General features: G+C 37.3%; 1 protein-coding gene and 1 long non-coding RNA gene across 12 annotated transcripts in view; both read right to left on the minus strand.

Moving 5' to 3' along the window:
- The window catches only part of LOC137243816 (uncharacterized), a 119,365-nt gene that overhangs the window by 35,706 nt on the left and 60,497 nt on the right, over positions 1-23,162 (minus strand). For 6 of the 11 annotated variants that reach the window (XR_010950627.1, XR_010950628.1, XR_010950629.1 and 3 more), the window contains 2 exons: positions 340-976; positions 159-269 (listed from right to left, as the gene is read on the minus strand). The exons of 4 other annotated variants lie outside the window; for them this stretch is intronic. This is a non-coding gene — a long non-coding RNA (uncharacterized lncRNA). Of the gene's footprint in view, positions 1-158; positions 290-339; positions 977-23,162 lie in introns of all 11 variants that reach the window. One more of the 11 variants, XR_010950632.1, reaches the window with a different exon arrangement.
- Positions 1,001-2,760, minus strand: LOC137243814 (palmitoyltransferase ZDHHC3-like). The gene is made up of 2 exons (XM_067771966.1): positions 2,586-2,760; positions 1,001-2,483 (listed from the first exon to the last, which is right to left on the minus strand). The coding sequence occupies exon 2, from the start codon at positions 2,355-2,357 to the stop codon at positions 1,530-1,532; it is 828 nt and encodes a 275-aa protein (XP_067628067.1). The 5' UTR covers positions 2,358-2,483; positions 2,586-2,760; the 3' UTR covers positions 1,001-1,529.

The raw sequence follows: 23,162 nt of genomic DNA on the forward strand, positions 1-23,162 counted from the left end.
CAAATTTATTCTCACAATTCAAATTTTATTGTTACGGCAAAAGTTTGAACCGCATATAATTATAAGGTAAATCCGCCTTAGAGGTCAAACCGTCTTTCAAAACAAATCTAAAGGAACTTATTATAAACTAACTTGGTCATTTCAACTAAAAAACTTACGTTCGTGGTCGCAATGGCGGGCCGATCGTTGATGGATTTCGGTAGGTTAAGGAACAGGATACTTGATGTGCAATTGTGGGTAGTTACCTCGCGTGTACTTCCTCGAGACACCTGCAAATTTCAAAACGAGTCTGAGACACCACTTCGTCAGTAAATTCAGTGCTATGGAATATATAATTACCGGATCAACGAGTTCCCGCCTTGCATTCTAACGTTTGTCAATAACATATTCGTTCAGCATAACTACGGTCGTTGTAGTTAACACTAAACAGGATACATCGCAGAGACGTTTTGGCACCAAACCAGCAAAGACTCCTAAAATACCTTCAGTTTTGGAGACCTCTCACTGAATCAAGGATGAATCCATCAAGCGTTTCGCGTGCTATAAGTGTGCCATCAGGCGCGGTGATATTACATGAAATGGATGTGGTGCAATAATATCGGAAACACTCCGCACAACTTCACCCTTAACATTGATTGTGAACGGCACAGAAAGCTCTTCATTAGTAGGGTCAACGTTGTCTTTATCATCATCAACCCATGGTAGGTCAGCCTTATCTGCAATTTTTTCGCTACAAATCATGCTCAAAATTGATTCCACTAACTTCGGCGTCAAACCACGATAGCAACCATAAAATTCATCTATCTTCGCGACGTAGCCAGTGTTCACTATTTTCGTGGGAACGCCTGTCTGGATGTTATGGAGCCTGTGGTCGCTGGTGATAATCGTTTCCAGTGGCGTTTTATTCGTATTGTATGTGCAAATGTCACGTAACTAAGTAAACCTCACAAGCTCAGATGATTTATATAACAGCATTCTTATTAAAAAAAAAAAAAAGGGAAAAATTTAAAGCAGCATAAAAAACAAGTAAATGCCGGAAGTCCAATTTACATAACATATATATTCATATAAGAGTACAAATTAATCCCAAACTATAACAATTTTTATGATGCGTTCCCACATCAACACAATGTGACTGAAAATTATTAACTTCCACTCCTCCTTTATCATACACAACATAGCGTTTTTATGCAGAAGTTTGCTTACGTTTGAAACTATAATATCCGTATATAATGTACATACTATTATATTTTTAATTCTCCAGTCACTAATTTAGAAATCAAGTCAAGCCACGTACGTCTTGATGTCTTACAAATTAACAAAATTTACTATGACGAACATACTAAACTATATATGAAATGCGCAGAAGTCGGAAATCCACTACTCAAATTATAAATACAATTGGTAGTCATAATATGAAATTCATAGAAAATTTAAAAAAAATCGTAAAACTTCAATGTAAATGTTATGTGTAAAAAAATTGCACACTCTTTCAAACACTCAATAATTTATGACCATTGTTAAAGTTTTTATACGTCATAACTTGATAAAAGCGGTGTATCATAATAACGTTGTGATGAAGCAAAACTGGTGCACGGCAAAAGCCAACACATGGGATGACCGCGTCCAAACACCTCGGCAAATAGATGACACCTTCTACGCCTAGGACGTTGCACGTCTTTACCTTTCATTTGTACAGCTTCTACTGCCGTTTCATCATGCAATATAGCATGTAGCTGGTCAACCATTATAGCCAGAACGAAAAGTCCAAATAATGCAGATTCTAATAGAAGAATTACACTATGCAGCATTCTCGTTTGTGTTTCCAATGTTGAAACATTACAGGTTGTACATGGATAGATGAAGCTGTAAGCCACTAATGAAATGGAATATAGCGAAAGCAAGCCCACATAAAAAAGGAATTGTAGAAAGAATTTCTGGTTTCTTCCGCCTACACAGTTATTTATCCACGGACAATGATGATCCATACGCCTGATGCAACGCTTGCAGGTGCGACAATGATGTGCCCGTGGCGGACGGTATGTCTCACATCTTGTGCATACAGTCCATTCACTGCCGCCACTATTGTTATTTTTGCCGGTTGTATGCAGGTCTGAGAAATCAAGACGGTTTGCCGGTAGTGGCACACGTCCTGGGTCTGAAAGCACGGCTTTGAGATGCGACATGCACAACAGAAACACGGTTGTGTTGAACAATATTACGTGCAATGGTGCCCAGATACTTGCCTCCATAGTTTGCAGTATAATCCAACGTAGCACAACGTAATCTGCATAAGCAACTGCACCGTAGGTGATGACTAGGCAAACAATGCCACAAGGATCTCGTATGAAAGTCATTATTGCCTTCGTCACCACCCCGCTATTATTCAGAAACTATTCTAATTAGATTTGTGACAAATTTTTGTTTTGCTAAGACACCTTTGTACTTAATATTTTAAGTACTTTATTCGCCGAACCATCCACCTATAAGCTAGTTAGTATGACAGCATTAGTTGGAGCTTGCTCCTCACATTCTAAATATAAATTTTTTAATACAACAATTGAGTTTAAAAAGTCTTTACGTACGAAAAATCCTTATACGATCATACCATTGTGTACTTAGATGTTGCCTCCGTAGTTTAGAAAAAAATGGTTGTACGCCAAGCCACGCCGTAATCCAGAATGAAAAAATGAAAAAAAATCATTCCATGTATTTTCCGTTGTTTCAATTCATCCATGGCGGAACGATACAAGGTGGCAGCATGGTTACATACCTACAAACATATATACAAATCCTATGTACTTTGTTTTTGTAAATTCGATGGACAAATGTCAAAATCGTACTGCGCCGGAAGTTGATGTATCAAATCAAATAAAAAAAGTTTATAATCAGCTGTCCCATGCTGCCACCTTGTATCGTTCCGCCATGAATTCATCGGAATTTCCCGTTGAATACAAGCATATAAGTATGAATACGTTTTTTTTGTTTTATCATTGCCGTTGGTATGCTTGTACCAGTGCGCGGACCTTCAACGTTAACAGGAATGTTGGTAGATTTTATTTGGAAAACAGTAGCGAGACTGAATATTTGTACAAAACAATTCATACTTTATTGCAAAGTAAATAAAGCACATTTCACGGAAATAACACTTTTAAAAACATTTAAGCAAGATAAAAGTACATGTAAATTGGTATATAAATAGCTTACGCCAATATAATACTCACTTTTTCGGCATTATATGTACTTAAAACGTGGACTTTCGTTCAAATTTAATCACCAGAACTGATGAGAGTAGCGTAGGGAGATGTTTGCGAACTCATTTGCAACATTTATCTCATATTCTGTACACAAATTTTTTCAAAATTGGTTAGTGTCATCCCTAAATGTTAGTTAGGTATACTCGGCAATTAAGCACATGTACCAAAGGATCGCAGTATATGTTTTCAGTGCGAAAATACTGAAATATTGGTAGAATCTAAGTTTTGGTAGCAGAAGTAGTAGAAAATGAAAAATGGGTCAAAAAGGTTGGTCAAACTAACAATGCGGTAAAGTCCGTGCACTGACTGCCCATATACTTATACCAACGTATGTACATATATATGCCGAGTTTAAATGTACATTATATTAGGGATGTATAAAAAGATGCAAACGGGTACCCAAAAACCCGAGTCTGAGGAATCGGTATCGGAGCCAAATACCCTTCGGGAACCGTGCCTTTTGATAAAAGCCATCAATAAAACAGGACTACAAGAGTACTTGGGAAAAGTTGAACAAATAAGCGGAGGGCAATACCAACAAATAAAAAATTCTACGTTTTATAAATCTCTCCCCTCTTCCAAAACGAACATATTTTTTCTTTACATCGCATACAATTTTGCTGTCCAAACATTTTTTTTTGTGGCGGGCAGGGAAGTTGTTGGGTTTTAGCACCAACAACACAAATAACAGCGACTCAAAAGAACCCACGCTATACACTTTCTACCCGGTTCGGCACCAGAATGTGTGAACCGAAAATCGTAAATGCTCATTTTCTGCAGCACTAGTGTGCCCGTGACCAACTAAAACGCTGCCGGGTGACACAAAATAAACAAAATAAGGCACTAAAGACCCAGGCACATAACGTGCGGGGAAAGAGGCCATGCACATAATGCACGCCACATATGAATATTATTTTTTTGCAGCGACAGATGTTTCCCCTTATGCGCGCGTTAATAAAATTTCCCAAATCCCCAATAATACAACTAGGGACCACTCGCCCATGCACTTTGACAATGACCCGACCCATTGAAACCTATTTCACTCCTTTCAGGAAAATGGGTCGTTTTGCCGCTTTAAAACGAAACGCTGCCAAGAACGTCATGCGTTATACGTCGGAATGCCGCGCTTGTTTTAAGCAACATCCCATACGTCTGTGCCCCATCTTTCGGGCCAAAAAACCCGAGGAGCGTCTTTACTTAGCGATCCGCGGGAGCTGCTGTGGAAATTGCTTGGCTCTAGACCACCGCTCTAACGCATGCCCAAGCCAAGGCCGATGTAAAAAAATGCAGCGAAAAACATCACACGATGCTTCACATCTCCTCGATTGATGAAGAGGAACAGCTACTCCACGAAGCCCGCTCCAAGCCATGGAGTGTACAAGTTGAGGAGGAGCTGGAATCACACCGTGAGCGGATTGACGACTCCATATCGTTATATGCGTCAGATGCTGGAACGGAGACTGGGCCTCTTCGTCCAGCTCGAATCCACCGAACCGGAGCGGAGACTCGGTCTCTTCGCCCAAACACAACACCAGCAGCCAAATCGTATCGACCGCTTTTGCAGCACGAAAGGAAGCGGCTCCAGCACAACCCATCTACCGTCCAGCGCCATGTTCGTGACGGCCGAGCGGAGACTCGGTCTCTTCGCCGGCAAACTAAGGCCCCTCAACGAAGACAACCACCGCGCGAGCGCAGAGCGGAGACAAGGCCTCTTCGCCTGCAACCACGACATCACACCCATCATCAACCACGAGATCGCAGTCACGGATCCAACTCGCTGCAGCTCACCACCGTGTCCGCCTTCCGGGCAGGGCTCCTAGCCCCGCATTCAGCTGCCACCGCCACCATGATACCGACGGTAGCGATCACCCCCACCGCGGTCGTGAAAATAGAAGCAGGGGGGCGGCTACACCTCGTTCGCGCCTTAATCGACGGATGCTCCCCCACCACAGTGATTGCGGATGAGCTCGCCCAGGAGCTCCAACTTCCTACCAGCAACATTGGCGGGCAAGCAGGATGTCTGCTGCGTATCCGAGGAAGACACGGACAGAACAGAAGGATTGCGACCCATGCTGCGGTCGTAGCCAATTTTCGGCGCACGACACCCACAACCAGCATCGACAGTGCCATCGCAGCCCCGTACGCTCATCTTCGTCTGGCGGATCCGCAGTTCTACTCATCCGCCCCGATCCGCCTCGTCCTAGGCACAGATGTATATGCCGAGATAATACTCCCAGGGATTCTGCCCACCACGTTTGGCCCTTTGTTAGCTCAGAGTACCATCTTCGGTTGGGTACTCTCGGGCACAACGAAGGCCTAACAGCAAAATGTTCGGTAACGACCGAAATACATGAATTTTTACACTTTTTATCCTTTTTTATTTTATTGAATTTCTGTTGTACACAGTCGCAAGAGGTGTGCATTGTGAGTTCGTACAAGTGAAAAATCTTTCTATCCCTCCATTGCCATGCCTACGTGTCAAATCATAGCTGACAGGGAGAACGGCTGTCGCGAAGGGCCAGAGAATGGAAGAAAGGTTTCCTTTTCTTGTGTTCGCCGTTATTAAATTGAAGTTCCATGAATTGCACATTTGTTTCAAATCAGCTTTAAATTTGTATACAGAAAACATATTAATACACACTCGCTGTTCACTATTGTGAACGTTTTATCGAAAATTCGCCACTAGTATGAAGTCACAATGGAGGTGTGCGTTTTAAAAGCTTGTATCATTACAATAAGTTATTTTTTATTGAATTTTCTTCATGCAAAATTCACAAGCATAGAATTTCCAATGAATTTGTAATAAACGGCAAGAAATATGAACACGTATATCTTCTTACTTCTTTTCGCAATCCCTAGCTCTAGGCAAACCTGGCTCACGCCTTACACCATAACGGGAAAATTGGTGAATGACCGAGGCAGCAGCAACCAAGCTCCCACCATTTTGCGTGCCGCCAAGCCGGCGGACTGTCCGGCATTATGTTAAGTTAGATATAATTAATTATAAGTTTTTATTTTTTTTTCTCTTCTTCACGGTCGGTGATCCTTGGCGGACTGTGATGTTGCGTACCGCAAGGGGGGCGGCATGTTTAGGCCCAATGCCTAACTTTTATCTGATTGACGGCGCCCCTCCCTAACGTTTTAATAATATTTCCAGCCACCCACACTCACGCCGCATTTGTGTGCATGTATGCACATGCATGCGTTTCATACGCATGCACGTGTGTGTGCGGGTTGTCAGCACCCATGCACGTATATGTGGGGGCTGTTGTGTGTGTGGCTTTTTTTCCCCTCCTTAATACCAGAGGACTTTTTCGCGGCTTAGCGGTTCTCCTCAACGGGATAACCGGTCTCTTTCTCGATTGACCGCCAACCAGCACACATCGCAAGGATCACCATCGTCACTTAAAACACCAAGGTAATATTGTAACCACATTGTATTTTCCTTCACTCTAAATTAAATATTATATTACAACGAGGAAATTCCTCTCTGTGTTCTTATTTATTTCTTTTGAGCGCACCATCCACTCCAAGATCGACCCGTGTGCGGCTACCCACTGCCGGTTTCAGACGCACCCAGGCCGAACACCTTCAATCTTATTCAACTACCCATTATTTAGTAAACATATATACTGGCGTGTTACACTTTACAATACGTAAACAAGATACTTTTAAGTATTAATATAGTTTGTCTTAACGTGAAACGGCTAATAATGACTGGATAAATCCTATTTAGTCAAATATTTACAATGTGTTATTATCGAAAAGATAAGAAACTGTAACGTGGCATAACAATAACACGTTTCTCCATGCTAAGTGGCTTACGGACAGTGAATACCAGACAGCTGACTTAACAGCTGTCACCGGCAGTGCAAGCAAGGGCAATAGTGATATGCTTCTTTTAAATATGCAGATTTGCCAAATTTATATCAGACTCGTTGCAGGCGACTATCCGCCTATGAGAGAAGCAACCACGGCGAAGGTAAGCAATCAACTTGCATAACCTGTCTGTTAACATCGACGCTCCCATTCTTCTGACCCCGCTACTGGTACGCACTCCGTCGCCTTACTTCCACTGTTGGTTGCTCGCTATTCAACCGTTGCCGCCTGCCCTATCGCTACCATGCCGCCGGGCTGATCCCCCTTAACCCAATAGTATAAACTAATGTTACAATTAGAAATATATGTTACTTATTTCTTTATCCAAGTAGCCAGATAAAGATGGTGGTGATTTAGCAAAAATCTACTTCGGCTCTCTGAATCTATAAGATGCAAAAACTGAAGCTCATATAATGGCAACAGCCGAGGTACTCGATAAAAAAAAAATTATCACAAAATGTCGAGTTATGTCGACAAATTAAAGCAGCTTCAGAATTAAAGAAAAAAGGTAATTTTTCTTTTAGTTAAATTAAAGCCTTGTATACATTTTAAATTGATATTTCGACACACCTCGGCATATGGGTCTCGCTGCAGCTCGTTAACGTTTTTTTACATTCGCTGCAATTATCCTTCTTCAATCAATTATTTCCTTTTTATTTTCAGGGTTTCATAATATAGATATGGCTAATGTGACTGGAAACATTAAACGGTGGTAATGACTAATTACCAAGCTCAAAAAATTTTAAACAAAGTCAAAGTGATCAATCAACCTATCTATGCAATAATCAGTGAGATTTGAATCGATCGGTTTTCAGCTTAGATAAACATCAAATATCATAACATACAGCTGCCGTTAGTAGTACATTAATTGAAAACATATTTAATGTGTATGAACATGTCTTCGTACGAAACGGTTAATATTGATTAAATGAATTTAATTTAGTCCAAAACCTCCACTTTGCCGATTGGGAGAAAGGATTGAAACGATATGGAGCATAAAATAAAATGCAAATACAAACTTTGTATCACTACTATTCAGAAGAAAAAATTAAGCTTGGTGGAAGATTGTTCAACTTTGTAGGGTGCAAAATTCGTTCAAATAAAATACAAAATTATAAAATTATTGCATCCACAAAATCCGCTGCAACCACAACCACCAGACATTTTTGCAGCCAAGCATACCTGCGCAACGTTTGCGGCATGCAGCACGATGATAGGGCGATCGGGAATAATATGCTTCCGCGACAAACCTGCACGTAAAAACGTAATAAAAACTAACAGGTTTTAACGAAATATTCGAACTAAACTAAATCAGGAGGGAACCACATACACCCGCGGCAAAGCTGTTGCCGCTGCAATCCCTGTTTACGGGCCAGGGCCCATACAATTAAAATTATATGAGGCAAATATAAAGTAAACGTGTCCGAGCAAATAGTATGATAGTTCACATTTTATTTGTACGATGAACTAACAATCGATTTTTGGTTTACATTGATTAGAAGCATATGTTGAGTGTCCTACGGGAATCGGTTAATAATGACTATTTAAGTTTAACGTAGATTATAAACTTATATAGTAGCCTACATACAAAATCTGTTTATTAGTTAGTCTTATTTAAACATTGCAACCAAACGCGTTTTTTTAAACGAGTGATTTTATTGGGTTTGAAGAACTGTTGCCGATAAACGAGCTACAAAAAACATCTTATTGGAGAAACCAAAAACGCACACACCCACACGAATTTTTGACAGAGGTGAAGATTTGGAATGAAAAATTCTGCAAATGAAATAGCACGCGTGTATTTTCCACTTCACTTAATACATGTGCCTCTGTCGTACCTTCTGGATGCAGAGGAATATAGGTATTTTGCGAACGTAAACTAAATTTTTCTACGAACAAAATTGCAGCGAAGAAAAAACTAATTTTTTATTTATTTGTGGTGTTCAACTAGACCATTTCCAGACTTTTACCGAAATAAGTAGAAAAATGTACATTAGTAATTTGCAAATGTTATACTACAAACTTTTTAGCCGTTTTGTGTATATCTGTATATATGTGCCTAGTCCGTAAATGAGCTTAAACGTTGAGTTTGGTGCTAATGTTGCAACATACAAATGTAAAACTATAAAAAGGGAAGTATTAAATTGGCCGGAGGATACGCTTCTCGAAAAAGTTAAATGTGGTCATAAGTAAGTCTTACATACATATTTCGCTTATAAACATACAGACGTTAGAATTTCAACCTTTACAAAAACGTAATTTCCAGACTTTCCGTATTTTCCAGCTTACTCAAAGCTTTATAAGCCCATTTGGAAATATCTCACTTTTGACCATGAGACGGAAATCCTTTCAATCGGAATTTCGTTTTTCTTTGAACAGAGCAACATAATCTCATGTTTTCTTTAAAACCTGAGGAATATTGAAATCAATATCTTTTACCACTTTGCAGATACGCTCTTTCTCGGAAAGCATGTCTTGTGGGTATTTAAATACCCATCCGGCAGTAATAGGTTAAATTCAAAATCCGTGTCTATTCGACCTATTTTAAGTCCCGTTAATAAAAGTGTATTACATTGACGACGAGGATAATGCAAAATGGCAGTTATACGTTGTTAATGACTAATGAAGTTCAGAATTCCCAATAAATCGGCCAATAAATATTGTAAGTCCGACTCACCAGCCATATTTTATCTTAAACTTATACATTAACATTAAATTATTTATAATAATAACACATGAAGCGTTTTATGCGTTTGAGTTTGGTATACGTTAATGAACTTATTAGCGATTGCAATCATTATGGGGTATCGCAACTGTTAGATATTTAAAAATGATGGTGGTAATGACTACAAAAGCTCAAATTTTTTCAAACCAATTCTTTTACCGCTTTTCAAGCAGTAGGTATACGGAAGAAAGTATCATTTGAAAATTAACTGATACTCAATACAATTTTAATTCAAAAATGAATAAAGATATTTATTTACATACAGTATAACAAACATATTTGTGGGAAAAGGGGAACCCTGCAAAAGCTTTATCATACAGAGAAACCTGGCAGCCCTTAGCAGCATCAGGTTTAAATACTTTTGGCGACTTTTAGATGGAATTCTACATATTTATCTTCGTAAAATTATAAATATTCACAGGTTTTATTAATTAAAAGTTCCATTTGAAGTTTAGAGGGAATCACTGATAAATTGCAAAACAAATTAATGACGAGTGAAGTTCAAAACTTTTAAAGGTTGTTAACTTAACATTTAATGTGTTTGAGGCAGCAGCAGAGTCATAACATTTATGATCTTGTAAACAAAGAATTTGAAATCCGAATATAACAAAAGTTACGATAGTAAATACCGAGAAATACAACCTAATCCGATCTGAAACGATATGCTCCCTCTATTGGAGATTGCTCTTCATTAACTGTCTTGTTTAATATGAAGAGAACAATGCGCATGAAGCCGGAATGTAAAATATCTTACTAGATAACTTGCGACTCGATAGTCACAGAATTTATAATAATAACTATGAGATGGAAAAAGCCGGACTCGTACTCTGCTTATATGATGCATTTAATATTGAGTCTTAATTCACCGTGTTCTTTCACGATCAATCTCAACTTCGAATATATTTTTTCTCAAAGGACTACAAATGAACAACTATTTTTTGATTCCATGTTGACGTTCAACATACGAATGCAATCAGATGAGTCTAACAAAAGGATGCAAACCGTTAAAGATAGTGCAAATCTGCTGCTGCATGTCAACTACGTCATTTGCTTACTTGGACAGCATTGCGCTTACTAACCCTTGAATATTTTTTTTGTTGTAGCCATAAAGAGACTCCCCGAAGGTTTCGGGGAATGTTATCGCTGTCGATGGTCCTTTTTTCGGATATAGATGCAGTAACCACAACGCTTAAGGTACAAGCCGGACCATTTCGGGAACGATTTAATATGACCCCATTGAACCTTTTAGGCCATCCCGCCCCACGCCTTAGTTCTCCTGCTTAAGAAAGTTTTCTTACTAAAGAAATAATTTTATATTTAAACATAAAAATAACTTTTCTTTCATTATCATGTGTGTGTTCAAAGTCAGCTCTTGACGCGACGCGAGCCCCAAAACGACGCAAAAGTCGAATGTGTTTGGCCTTGCTTGCTTTAAATATTCTACTACTTAGAAAGCTTATAAATTATCTAAACTAAAAAAGGAATGCTTGACCACGTCTTGTAGTTTTTGATTAGTTACGATGGCTAACAAAGGTTTATGGACGGAGTGAATCTGTTATTCGTCATCATTTTCTTAAAAACGGTTGAAATGTCTACTTATTTTTATTCGAAAAATAATATAATGTTGAACTGGGAGATTTAAGAAAACTCTGAGGTTATTTTGCATTATATGGATTTGCTAAACAAACAAATTAGCAAAAAATCGCTTCGATCATCCCTTGTAATCTCATACGGCAACTATTAACCATTTATGTGAATGAAAATGATAGTATCTTTCTTAATAAGCTCTAATAGCTTTGCATATACTTTTATTTAAAATGAGTCAACAGTCACAACAACAACAGCAGCAAGCGCCAGTGCAGCAAAACGCTGTCGCACCTGTAGCTCAATCAGGTAGTACATCGGGACGAAGAAATAACAATCGATCCTGGTCAGGGTTTGACTGTCACGCCTATGTCTATACCACAGGGCCAGTATCTGTCGAAGACCTCATATCAGAGTTAATGAATGGTCCACTCTCGCAAAAGGCCTACTTTCCCGGACCATCCGGTAAGACTATTGCTTCTTTTGTTTGTAATCCTTGTAGAATCCTATTAACCAAGTAGCACAGAGGCAAAAAATCTATCCGGGTTGCTCTATTCTTCCAGTGTTATGTGAAGAAACTTATAGTCGTTTTTCATCTGCGAGCCCTAGCTATGCGAAGCAAGTTCCGCGTAGTACTCACGACTATTATATTGCCGTTACTGTATATTATCGTTCACTCTATTTGCACAAACGTAATGGAGGCTCGGTTTCCTTAGGGGAGCTTAACTTCCTTGAGGGCTTCGCTCAGCCTGGTCTCACTGTGCCTAAGTCTTTATCCATGTTTCTCTTAGGCTTGGGGAATACAAAAGCTCCAAAATCCCGTGAACTCTTGTTTTACATGTTGAAAATTGAGCCTCGAACAGCTGATATTTCTTTGCGTTCCACAGTGGGGTAATTGATGGCCATTTTGGAGTTAAATTTATTTTTACGTTTCTAAGTATTTTAATTATTTTTTTTCATAAAGCGTAAAAAAACGTATTTTTGGGCTATATACGTATACATATAGTTGTGAGGCAAGTAGGATCGAGCAAAATTGATTTCATTTAAAAATACTTTGACAATCATAGTTTCATTCTGTAAAAAAAAAGCTGCGCTATTGCTGCGCACTTTTACAGAATATCGATTTATATGATATAACCTCACATAGGTTGAAATATATAGAAATTCTCGAAAGGGAATAAAATATTACAAGTGCAAATTATAAACCAAACAAAATAGAAGTCAACATTGTTGTTGTTTTCAGTGGTTGCTCGATTACTGCTTATTCCCTTACATATGGCATAACTATGAGGAATTTACATAAGTATATTTTTAAAAGTGAGCTAAATCCTGTTTTGTTTCAATGACTAAATGTAATAATTTACATATAAATGTATATATATTTGAACGCAGATTTATAAAACTATATCTAAGTTTAACAATTTTATTTATAATAGGTTAAAATTTTGTTATTCAGCTGTCAAATAATGTATAGGGTGTATGTGAACCCATAAAGATTGACATTGCATATTTTTGTGTTAATTGTGATTATTGTTATTGTTTATTGTGTTACCTACTATTTTTTTTTAGTAAATTAAAGCTGGACTCGATTCGATTTTCTCTCGATATAATCGATATTTTTTTGAGAAAAGAATAATCGATGCATAAAAACAACCTTGGTGGGTCCAATGCCGACTATGTGATCCAGAATATTTCGGAGCAGACCATCTTCATTGCATAGATCGGTTCTCCAAAATATCGAGTCGAGTCCAGCACTTATAGTAAATGTCATGCGTACTGAATAGAAATAATAACAGTGATAGGCCTAAATATGTTTACTTTTTTTATAGGAACGAGTTCAAATACTATTTGGGTTACACGTCAAAGCCTCTATAATATAATGAAAAACTTTGGCTGCGATCAATTTACAGATAAATTTGACTTTTTATGTGAAAAAGTTAAAGAGCGCGTGAGGCCATCAGATGAAAATGTAATTGAGTTCAATGATAAGCTAAGACATTTCATCTCTGAGTTCAAAATTCGTTGGGACAGGTCCTTTAGACACGAAGATCGTTTTTTGAAAGTAAACAAAAGTTGGCTTTAATCCTCAATTGGTTTTTTGCATTCAAGGCAAAGTAAACGTGGTCGGAAAGAAGTCTCATTTGATGAATCGTGTGAGAAAACGAAGCAAAGGAAAGTCCGAGTTTTAAGAGACGAAACGCCCTTGTCTGTATTAGCTTATGCTACTCAAATGAGCTTAAGATCTGCAGGAAAGATTGATGCATCTAAAGTTGTCAAGGAAATAATTAGCTCACCTTCGATAGCAACAAAATGTCGCCAATTTGCTGCGAAAACAACCACACATTCAACACAAATGTCTAAAGAAGCGCTATCAATTTTAGTTGAAGCTAAGTTATCTCGAAAACAATACAATATTATAAGTAAATCTTGTCCAGAAAGACATCCTTGCTATACTTATGTGCAGTCTGCAAAACAAAAATGTTATCCTAACAATGAGTGTATTCAAATAAGCGAAACTTCAGCACAAGTGAGCTTGCAAGCACTTTTAGATCATACTGTACAGCGTTTGATTTTGGTAAGCCAAAAAATGATTGAAACGTTAAACGAAGAGGAAATGTCGCGACTTTTGTCTGTGCTCTAAATGGGGGTTCAATGGAAGCTCTGGCCATGCATCCTATAAGCAAAGGTGCCTCGAGTCAGATGCATGCGACTCATCAGTTTTTATTACCTGTCTTGTTCCACTAAGGCTAGCTTGTGGAAGCAAAATTATTTGGCAAAATCCTAGACCTGCATCTACTAGATTTTGTAGACCATTAAAAATAGAATTTATTAAAGAGTCATCAGATGTTTCTCAAAATGAAAAAGATAGAATTCATAGGGAAATACAAGGTCTTTTTCATTCGGTTGTGTTTCATAATGATAAATATTTAAAAATTAAGCACGATTTGATTTTGACTATGGTTGATGGAAAAGTATGCAACGCCTTAACCGAAATAACAGCCACGCAAAAATGTTACTTATGTGGCGCAATCTCTAAAGAATTCAATGAAATCGACAATATGATAAAACGGGCTGTAAAAACAGAAAACCTACAATTTAGTCTTTCCATACGTCACGGTTGGATTCGGTTTTTTGAATGTTTGCTGCATGTTTCTTATAAACTTCCAATAAAAAAATGGCAAGCACGTTCCGATGATGAAAAACTGTTAGTTTCTCAAAGCAAAGCACGCATTCAAAAGGAGTTTAAAGAGAAAATGGGATTAATCGTTGAACAACCAAAGCCCGGTTTCGGGTCCTCCAATTATGGCAATATTGCTAGGCGTTTCTTCCAAAATAGTGAAATGTCAGCAATTATAACAAAACTTGACCTGGGGCTAATAAAAATGATGCATAAAATTATTGCAGTTGTTTCTAGTGGTCGCACACTCCACAAATAATTTATTCATGGACCAGAGATAATATCCCACGCTTTGTTACCTATCGGTCAATTGTCAGAAGAACCCCTCGAAGCAAGAAACAAAGATTTTAAAAACTATAGAGAACATTTTTCTCGAAAATGTGGCAGAAAAGAGACAAATGAAGATATATTCAAAAGACTTTTGACCTCTTCCGATCCATTTATATCAAGTATGCGAAAACTACCTAAAAAAAATTAAGAAATTGCCGATAGAGGCACAAAATTTGATAAATATGGACAACTACAGCAATAAAGATGGCGACAATAATTCCGAAAGTGACTCTGACGAAGATGATGACGATCTTTATTAAAAATTAAGATAATTAGTATTTATTATATATTACTTTCTAGACTTAACAATAACTTATATATGTTAAGGTAAAAAATATATACAATGTCGAAACATTACAACTGAGTAAAGTAATTTCCTATGTTCTCTTCCGGAAGATGATGGATGAAGAAGGAAGTATTGTCAAAAAATATAAAGGTTATTAAGATAATAATACAAATTATGTTTAATTTGTAATTTATGATGATCAGAACTTTAACAAATTATTAGTTAACATATAAATTATTTTTAAGAGGAACGACTAAAGTTTTACTTTTTTCGATCTGATATTAAAAACTCGATAAAAAAAAATTTCACTAAACTATTTGCGGATTTTTCTTTTTTTTACTTCATTCGGTACTAAGCATATAATTACATCAAAATATTTTGAATTAAATACTCGTATGAATTGATCTCTATTTTCAGGCTCGATTACCCCACTGTGCGTTCCTTGTAATTAGTTGTCTGAGAGGTTTCAGGTAGGGTCCAGGTAGCCCAGTTTTTCTTTTTTTTTAGAGGCGGATTGCCGAACCAAGGGCGTGGGGTTTTATTTTGGTGAGGGAGCTTCAGAGCATCCAAGAGTACCATGAATGTCTAGAATTACACCAATCTAAGCAATTATCAGTAATAAAAGATGTTTGTCTATGTTTGAATGTGAACGAGATGTTGCTGTAAACTGAATATTTCTGGAAGGGAAGGGAAAGATGGGGAGGGAAACGTAAGTAAGACCACAAGGATTGGAGTGAAACCAAGGGGATCGCGTAAGTATACAATTATGAAAGGAGCGGTCCAAGGTAGGGTGGGCTTCCTGGCGACAGACCCAGGCGAACACAGACTTACAACGACCCTGTAATATGCGTCCTGTCTCAACGTGCATTTTGGGTTAAGAACCACGGCCCGTAACACTGAGCTAGTTGGGGCAAGCACATTGAGGCCAACAAAGGGGTGTTGCAAGTATGTGATTACACACGTATCTTATACACGCGCGCTATTACAATAAATGTAAGATATGTTGTGAGACCTTCAAATGTATTGTGAAATCGATAGTGAAACTAGTTATTTGTGCAGTTATACTCATTCTCCTGAAACTATATATAAAGATGAATCCGAAAAAGGTTACAGTTCGGGAAGCGATGAATCGAGAACCAGTAGTGCTAGATGATATATCACAATTTTTAACTGAAAACCAGGCATGCTTAACAAACGAAACGATATCATTTCGTTACGATAATTAACGTTAATAAACGAAACAAAGTCATTTCGTTAACGTTAATTTGACGTTCTTAACGTTAATAAACGAAACGAAATGACTTTGTTTCGTTTATTAACGTTGATTATCGTAACGAAATGATATCGTTTCGTTTGTTATGCATGCCTGCTGAAAACGAAGAGGAATAAGTAACTCCGGACCATCAACATCTAAAAGAAGATCACATTCAACCTCTTCCAACAACACAAATGATAGAGATGGCTGTGACGAAAGAGAAGAGGAGAAACAGAGAATTCCCAACATATTTCGCTACTTTCTGTTCTTCGGGTTATTTGGACAAAGGAATTCCTTCTTTATGTGATTCAGGCAAGTGTTCAATGAAGAATTTAGTAAGAGTTATCTTAAACAGCGAGTGATACACGACATTTACGGATGCAAACATGACTTTAGAGACTTCCAACTGGATAACGAACAAATACGCCGAAAATTTTCAGGGACCATCCTCATCATTGCGTACCATGGCAACTACATTCACCTTAACCACGATTGCTCGTACTTCAATAACTCCTGTAGATGTTTCTTCTACAACTGTATCCAGCGACAACTCGATAGAAGATGATGCTCGACGAATCGTTTCGAGCTGGCAATTCACGCTTCAGCACTGGATCAATCTGTCAATCTATCTGCAGAAAGATTCCCGGCAGTACCTGTACTATAATATCGCCGGGAGAACGTGGTTACCAAGTAGTGAAACTGGATCTGTTCGATTTTTCGAAAAAACAGAAAACGAAGTGGTGGAAGGAAGCCAACTATCAGTCATCTTTTTTCATTCATTCACCATTGGATCCGAACCACCAAATGGTAATTAAATTGCAACTTTCGGTTTTTATAATATATAACTCGAAAATCAATAAAATATACTTTTTGCATTGAACAAACCCAATAAATCTTTTTCAATGTGTCACTGGCGGCAATACGACTATGCAGCGTCGACATCACAAAGTGATCTTTCTGGTAAAACCCTTCGATCCACTGCTGGAGATTCTACCACCAAACCGCTATTTTATTTGTTTACATGGCGATCCTGCCAGTATAGATCAAAAAGTAGCAAAACTGCTACATTAAGAAGCAACTTGCTAAAAATCTAGCTGATCAGAGATCCTGCCAAGTTTTTTTTTTTTTAATATAAAACTAATGGCCACAGGCCACAATTAAAAGCTAGAGGATCAATCTACAACTGGCTCATCATTAAATGCGCAAATATTCGTTACAAAGACACAGCACAGTTAAAGTATAAACAAGCAAGTTACTAGGCGGTAAATAGGTATCTGTAGAGTAAGAATATTTTGTATAAAAGGAAAAGTAGGTATCTTCAAAATAAAAAGCAATCGGATTCAATCTATACTTTGGATTCTACCACTAAACCACTATTTTATTTGTTTAGATTACAAAAGAATCTAATCTAATTATACTCTTTATTTTACTAGCTCTTATAATAAATATTCGTATTACTATTTATATTAAAGGTATAATTTTCATTATTTGTGCATTTTTCTTTTGCGCTATTGATTCTGACGAATTTAAATTTTACGTAATAATAATAGGAGCTATAGCTTATTACTTTGAAAATGAAATTAGATGCAATATTAATGAAGGTCTTAGGAATAAATTGGATATTAACCCTTTTTAAGGCAGAGGCGATATATTTACCATCAACAAATTTTGCTTATCTTTCTATGTGAGTTATCAAAGGAGTCCTAATTTGTTGATCTGGCAACCAAGGAGGTATGCCTTATTGTTGTTATAAGCAGAAAAAATGACGTTTGTGTGACATATTTTTTCTTGGCGCCACTTGTTATAAAAAATTGTGCCAATTGTGAAAGAAAATTTGTTACTCCGTGAATCTTCATATTTTTTATTTGAAAAGAGGTAAGAATCTGTTTTTTATTATGTAATTATGTTTATTCTTCAAGTTGTTTGCTATACCTAAGAAGTTACTACTTCGTAGGAAAAATATTCTCGCTGCCTGTGGCGTGTTATGAACACTTGTTGAACTAGTTCCTTGTTTTCTCATATTTTCAGGAAAAATGCCGCGCTATTTGAATGAAAATGATATTGAAAAGACACTGGAGGAGAGTTTTACGGCATTCCCGATGATGGCTCAGAAGACAGATTTGAGTCTGATGAGGCAGAAGAGTTCAACGTGAATACAATACAACGGTTACTTGAATCAGATGATGATTTGCATTACGCCTTGTTTTGCACAATTTCACAGAAAATAATGTCACAAATTTAGCTTGCATGTGGCTCTGTTGATGGGCAGTGGGAATATTTTTACCACCTATTTTTCCAAAACTTCCGAAAAAATTAGTCTTTTTCTCTTAAGTTTATTTTTGTTATATTAATAAAAACATGCCAAAAATCTAAGCGCAAGTTGTTTTATTCCTCTGAATCCTTGTGCCTTATAAAGGGTTAACTCAATTCTTTTTTAAGAGAGATATACAGTCATAATAAGACGGACATCTTATTGGAAAAAAATCATCGAGAACCCCGCTAAATTTTGTTGTGATTTACCGGGCATTTTAGGTGGTCTTTTCGCTCGGTGCAAGATCCCCAAAATTTTACACCTTCACCAGAGGTAAGTTATAATAATTAATAATACTGTGACTTATAAGCAGAACAGTGTCAAGCTGTTTATGGCTCTTTTAAATCGTTATAAAGCGAATGAAATTTGATAAATATTTTTTATGTAATACAGATAAAAATTAAGCGACGATGGTAAGTAGTATAGTATGTCTTGAAATTCATTCATTTCTGCATACATTGTATGTACTGTAGAAAATAAGTTTTGTTTATGTAAAATATGTATAAACATAGGAAGAGTTAAATAAAGAATTCAATTGTTCGAGGTGCTTGCGATAATTTTATTTATTACAACATTTCATAAATATACGAAATAAAACGGTGGCAATGACTTTTCAAGTATGACAACAATCAATTGTAAAATCATAATAGAATTGCTAAGTACATAGTTGCCTATAAACACTCCTATGCCGAATACAACACTCTTATGCCTTTTTATAATCTGCAGACATGTGTCGTGTCGTTTGTCTCGAAAATGACCCCTATCGTAGTTCTAACCATACGAAACATGTTAAACAACCTGAATTAAAACTATGATAATGGTGTAGCATTATGCGTTATGCCCACCTATGCAATACATTTGGCATTATGAACTTCTATGGCCATTATGCATTATGAACTTCTATGCCAATGTATTTTTTATGAACCTGCCACACGCAGTCATAGCGCAGTCATATTACAATATTGTGCTACATAAATTACATTGACCCGACACAGAGGAAAGTCAACATCAATTGAATGCCGAATACGAAACCCATGTCATTTCACACCTTAATATTTTTGCTCAACTAGTTACGCCGGTCAATGCACGTGCCGATCGGAATGGCTAGTTGACAGTGTTAGTGTGTCAATGTGAATCACCAAAATATTCACATACAACTATCTTACATTTTTTACATAAATAGATCGATGAGGTAATCTGCTGACTTTGCATACCATTATTACAAATGTACATATGTTTAGTTTGTTAGTGTTAGAATAATTATGTATGTGAAGGTTAAGAAATTATGTATAAAAGAGAAAGAATTTCTTCAATAAAATTTAATTATTGCCAGACACTCAATGGCGTTATTTGTTTTCATATTTTTAAATATTACAATGGTACAATTATAATAATTGGATCGAATATGTAATTTAACGGTGGTAATCGCTTTTAAGTTGTAGCAATTTTATCAAATATTTGTATGAAATAAAATACTAATAAATCAACCATTTAAAATCAAAAGCGTCCATATTTACGTAGATAAGTGGTATTAAATAGTAATTACTATTAAATAGTAAATTAGTATTAAATAGTAATAGTCGAGCATAGAAAAATCTTTAAACATATCTACACTCTACCTTCCCACGTGCAACCACCACCAACCTCCACTCCTCTCTTCATTATCTTCATGAGTTAAAAACAAGAAAGGTGAATATATGAAACTTATTTCAACCTGTCGTAATGACTATTTAAGTTCAATAAAACATAACGGTTATAATGACTTCATAAGTGCAGATTTGAATGTTTATTTGAAAGGCTGTTCTGTTGTAAGATATGTTGTCAGATCTCATAAATAGTGATCAAACTTTTTTTTATAAAAAAAATATATATATAAGTTAACACGCTGGCGGCCCCCAACATGTTGGATTCCCACAAGTTTACACGTGCAGCTGTGTCAACATAATCATTATTCCCACAGTCCCATGGGCCACCTGCAGCTGTGTCAGCATAATTATTCTTCCCACGTTTGATGGGCCACCTGCAGCTGCGCTAGCATAATTATTGTAAGTAGCATAATTGCAACCCAACACCCGCTTCAAGGCCAAGTGCATTTCATCATATCGCGCAATGACAATATTGCGCAACGTTATCAAACCTATGGGAACCAAGTCAGTACCTATGCACATTGCAGCGGAGTCAGCATATTTCTATTTCACAATGTTGTGAGACTTTTGCATTGCACATGCCAGCCAAGTAAGAAACCTGCGGGAAGTCAAGGCCACACTCACACCCAGACGTCGCATATGTCTAGCTACAGAATGTAGCTGCACGAAATGTTATAAAAGGAAGCAGCAGCCCACGCAGAGGCCAGTTGCGTCGGGGCTTTCATACTAACCACTATCGTACTTAATTAACTAATAAATAAAGTTGTTAAATGTTAATTGTGAAAAAGCTTCTTTTCTTATTTAGTATCCAGGGCAAGTTGGCCCTTTAATTTTTTTCAGTGTAAGTATCACAGATCCTTTAAGTTATTACATATCATGTCCTCTAATTACGAACTGCCGAGAACAGTGAAAATAAATAAAAAGGGGTAGATTCAGTAACTGAGTTTTAAAATGTTCATTTTTTCTTCATATAATTTGTATAAAAGAAAAATAAACATTTTAAAAGTCATACTTATTAAATACACACCTGTCTTTGGTGGTTTCAGATCTTATCCATAGTCACAAAGGGTTTAAAAAAATTATTCTGATTTGCTTGGAACTTTTCAGAGATTTGCTCCTGAATATGTTTCGGCTCGTCGGTTGACATTCTCGGCAAACAACACGCGCGAGACTTTTTTAATACGATTCGTTTGCAAGCATTCTTTGAATACTGCCATGTAAGACCCCTATAGCGTCAGCTTCACCAATTTTCAATTGACCAACATAATTTCTTCAATTATTCACTTTTTGTCTTCAGTGAGATATTCACGTTTATCCTTCACAATGTTTGGCTTCCGTCATCCAAATCCTTATGTTTTCCTTACAGTTGCTGTATATGCTTTTCATATGACATTTTTTTCAAGCAGAGCTACGGCTGTTTTCATTGCCGTGCGTACAGACACCAATGGTGCACAACGCCCCGGTCGCCCAAATGAGGCAGTTACGCCAAAAAATATACAAAAAAATCGGAAAATTTTGCGAAATGATCGTAAAATGAAATTCAGTGAGATTGCTGATATCGTAAAGATATCAAAAAAAAAAAAAAAAACGTAAGCGTCATATATAACAAGAATGCTTGGGTATGAGAAAGCTGTTTTCCAAGCGTTTTTATGCGATTTGAAGTTCAAATTGCTGCCCCATCCACCGTTTTTGCCAGATCTGGCCTACGCCGATTTTTATCTTTTCAAACATCTAGAAAACGAACTCCGTGGAAAAGATTTGGGCCAGATGAAAAAGTGATTGCCGAAACTGAAGCATATTTTGAGGACCTTAACAAATCGTACAACAGAAAAGGTATTGAAATAATGTTAGAGAAGCGCTGGAATGATTCCGTCACTCTCAAAGGAGACTATCTTGATAATAAAGTCGAATTTTGCAAAAAAAAAAAAGAATTTGCTTTATTTAGTCCAAAGACTTTTTTACCCACATTTTTAATAACGTATTACAGAATGTATAAAACGGTTGTTGTAGCAATGCTTCGCCCCACCTACTAGCTGCGACCGATCACAAATTGTCATCAATATCCTCTAACGGGAGTTCATGGAAACTTGCTGTTTTAACAGGGGTGGACCATAATGAAAGGGGTATTAGAGGCGTTGGTTCCACATTGCAATTAAAGAGATGCTTGGTATCATGTGGGGAAACATTGCAAGCGGGACATACATTTTGTATGTCGGGGTTGATTCTGGATATGTAAGAGTTTAACCTGTTACAATATCCAGAACGAAGTTGAGCCAGAGTGACTCGCGTTTCCCTGGGGAGTATGCGTTCCTCTTCCGCAAGTTTTGGGTATTGTTCTTTGAGTACTGGATTCACCGGGCAATTCCTGGCATAGAGGTCCGACGCCTGTTTGTGGAGTTCACCAAGGACCTGCTTGTGTTTTTTGCTTCATACGGCTGAGTTCTCAGGTGCCGTATTTCCTCAAAATGCTTACGGAGATGACTTCTTAAGTCCCTAGGCGGTGTTGACTCATCAATCAGATGTCTGTTGGGATGCCCAGGTTTCTGGTTATTCAACAGGAACTGTTTGGTTAGCATCTCATTTCTCTCCCTGATGGGGAGTATTCTCGCCTCATTATGTAGATGGTGTTCTGGGGACATAAGAAGACAGCCCGTGGCGGTTCTGAGAGCAGTATTTTGGCAGGCCTGTAGCTTATTCCAGTGGGTAATTTT

The sequence above is a fragment of the Eurosta solidaginis genome, chromosome 3 (assembly GCF_040869045.1).
Source record: "Eurosta solidaginis isolate ZX-2024a chromosome 3, ASM4086904v1, whole genome shotgun sequence".
In the NCBI taxonomy this organism is placed as follows: domain Eukaryota; kingdom Metazoa; phylum Arthropoda; class Insecta; order Diptera; family Tephritidae; genus Eurosta; species Eurosta solidaginis.

Coding starts and splice junctions, on each gene's coding strand:
- LOC137243814 (XM_067771966.1), bottom strand. CDS start 2,357: ATGACTTTCATACGAGATCCTTGTGGCATTGTTTGCCTAGTCATCACC.